The sequence below is a fragment of the Laccaria bicolor genome, genomic scaffold (assembly GCF_000143565.1).
Source record: "Laccaria bicolor S238N-H82 LACBIscaffold_2 genomic scaffold, whole genome shotgun sequence".
NCBI classification, from domain to species: domain Eukaryota; kingdom Fungi; phylum Basidiomycota; class Agaricomycetes; order Agaricales; family Hydnangiaceae; genus Laccaria; species Laccaria bicolor.
In genome coordinates, this window is record NW_001889873.1 from 123,523 (window position 1) to 124,993 (window position 1,471).

General features: G+C 45.5%; 1 protein-coding gene across 1 annotated transcript; it reads right to left on the reverse strand.

Moving 5' to 3' along the window:
- Positions 1-983: 983 nt before the first annotated feature.
- On the reverse strand, positions 984-1,206 carry LACBIDRAFT_304974 (uncharacterized protein; the record flags this gene model as incomplete). The annotated part of the gene is made up of 2 exons (XM_001874955.1): positions 984-1,065; positions 1,121-1,206. The coding sequence occupies 2 exons, from the start codon at positions 1,204-1,206 to the stop codon at positions 984-986; spliced, it is 168 nt and encodes a 55-aa protein (XP_001874990.1).
- Between the last annotated feature and the right edge of the window lie 265 nt (positions 1,207-1,471).

Below are 1,471 nucleotides of genomic sequence, written 5' to 3' on the forward strand. Positions count from 1 at the left end.
AGAACTGACCTGTAAGCCTCAATTTATGGTGAGAGACCTTATTGTTCTGCAGAACCGAATGCCGTATTTGAATGGTGAGGCGCCACGTTTCGCAAATTCGGGAGGTTGCTCCTGAAGCAATTTCGGTCAAGTAGAGCCTAAGAACGTGAAAATCGAGGAAGAACTTACCTTTAAGCCTCAATTTCTGGTAATAGACCTTATTGCTTTGCAGAATCGAACACTGAATTTGAACGGTTGGGCGCCATGTTTTTCAAACTCGGGAGGTTGTTCCTGAAGCAATTTCGGTCAAGTAGAGCCCAAGAACGTAAAAATCGAGCAAGAACTTACCTGCAAGTCTCAATTTCTGGTAATAGACCTTATTTCTCCGCAAAATCGAACGCTGTATTTGAACGGTGAGGCGCTAAGTTTCGCAAACTCGGGAGGTTGTTCCTGAAGCAATTTCGGTCAAGTAGAGCCCAAGAACGTGAAAATCGAGCAAGAACTTACCTGCAAGTCTCAATTTCTGGTAATAGACCTTATTTCTCCGCAAAATCGAACGCTGACTTTCAACGGCTAGGCGCTAAGTTTCGAAAACTCGGGAGGTTGTTCCTGAAGCAATTTAGGTCAAGTAGAGCCCAAGAACGTGAAAATCGAGCAAGAATTTACCTGCAAGTCTCAATTTCTGGTAATAGACCTTATTTCTCCGCAAAATCGAACGCCGACTTTAAACGGCTAGGCGCCAAGTTTCGAAAACTCGGGAGGTTGTTCCTGAAGCAATTTCGGTCAAGTAGAGCCCAAGAACGTGAAAATCGAGCAAGAACTTACCTGCAAGTCTCAATTTCTGGTAATAGACCTTATTTCTCCGCAAAATCGAACGCTGACTTTGAACGGCTAGGCGCTAAGTTTCGAAAACTCGGGAGGTTGTTCCTGAAGCAATTTTGGTCAAGTAGAGCCCAAGAACGTGAAAATCGAGCATGAACTTACCTGCTAGTCTCAATTTCTGGTTATGGGCATTGTTTCACCACAAAACCGAATGCCAAAATTGAACGGATGGGCGTTCTATTTCGTAAACTCGGGAGGCGCTCCCTGTGGTAGTCAGCGTCAAGTAAAGCCCAAGAACATAAAATTCGAGCCAGCTCACGGTGTAAATTTTGTAGGTCTTCCGGGAGCCAAAGCTTGATGCTGGAAATAGCTGTTCACGTGGAGCTCAGTGGAAATGCAGTTCATGTATTCAATTTATGAGAGAGGCTTCTACCTGTGATCTATTTTACAAGGTAAAGGGAGCTATGTAAGTACAAGCTAGGCGGCAACGGAAAGGGAATTAGCGCACGAGAGAAAACAGTCAGGGTCCAGGACAAGTGTTGGGTGGGAGGTGTGATTCCAGGACAAGTCGAGTCTCCCACCCGCCAAAAAGTGTGATCCAAACTGTGATTTGGCGGGTCCGTTTTGTGACTTGTCCTGGAAAAAAGTGTGATTTGGCGTGGGAGGCGCT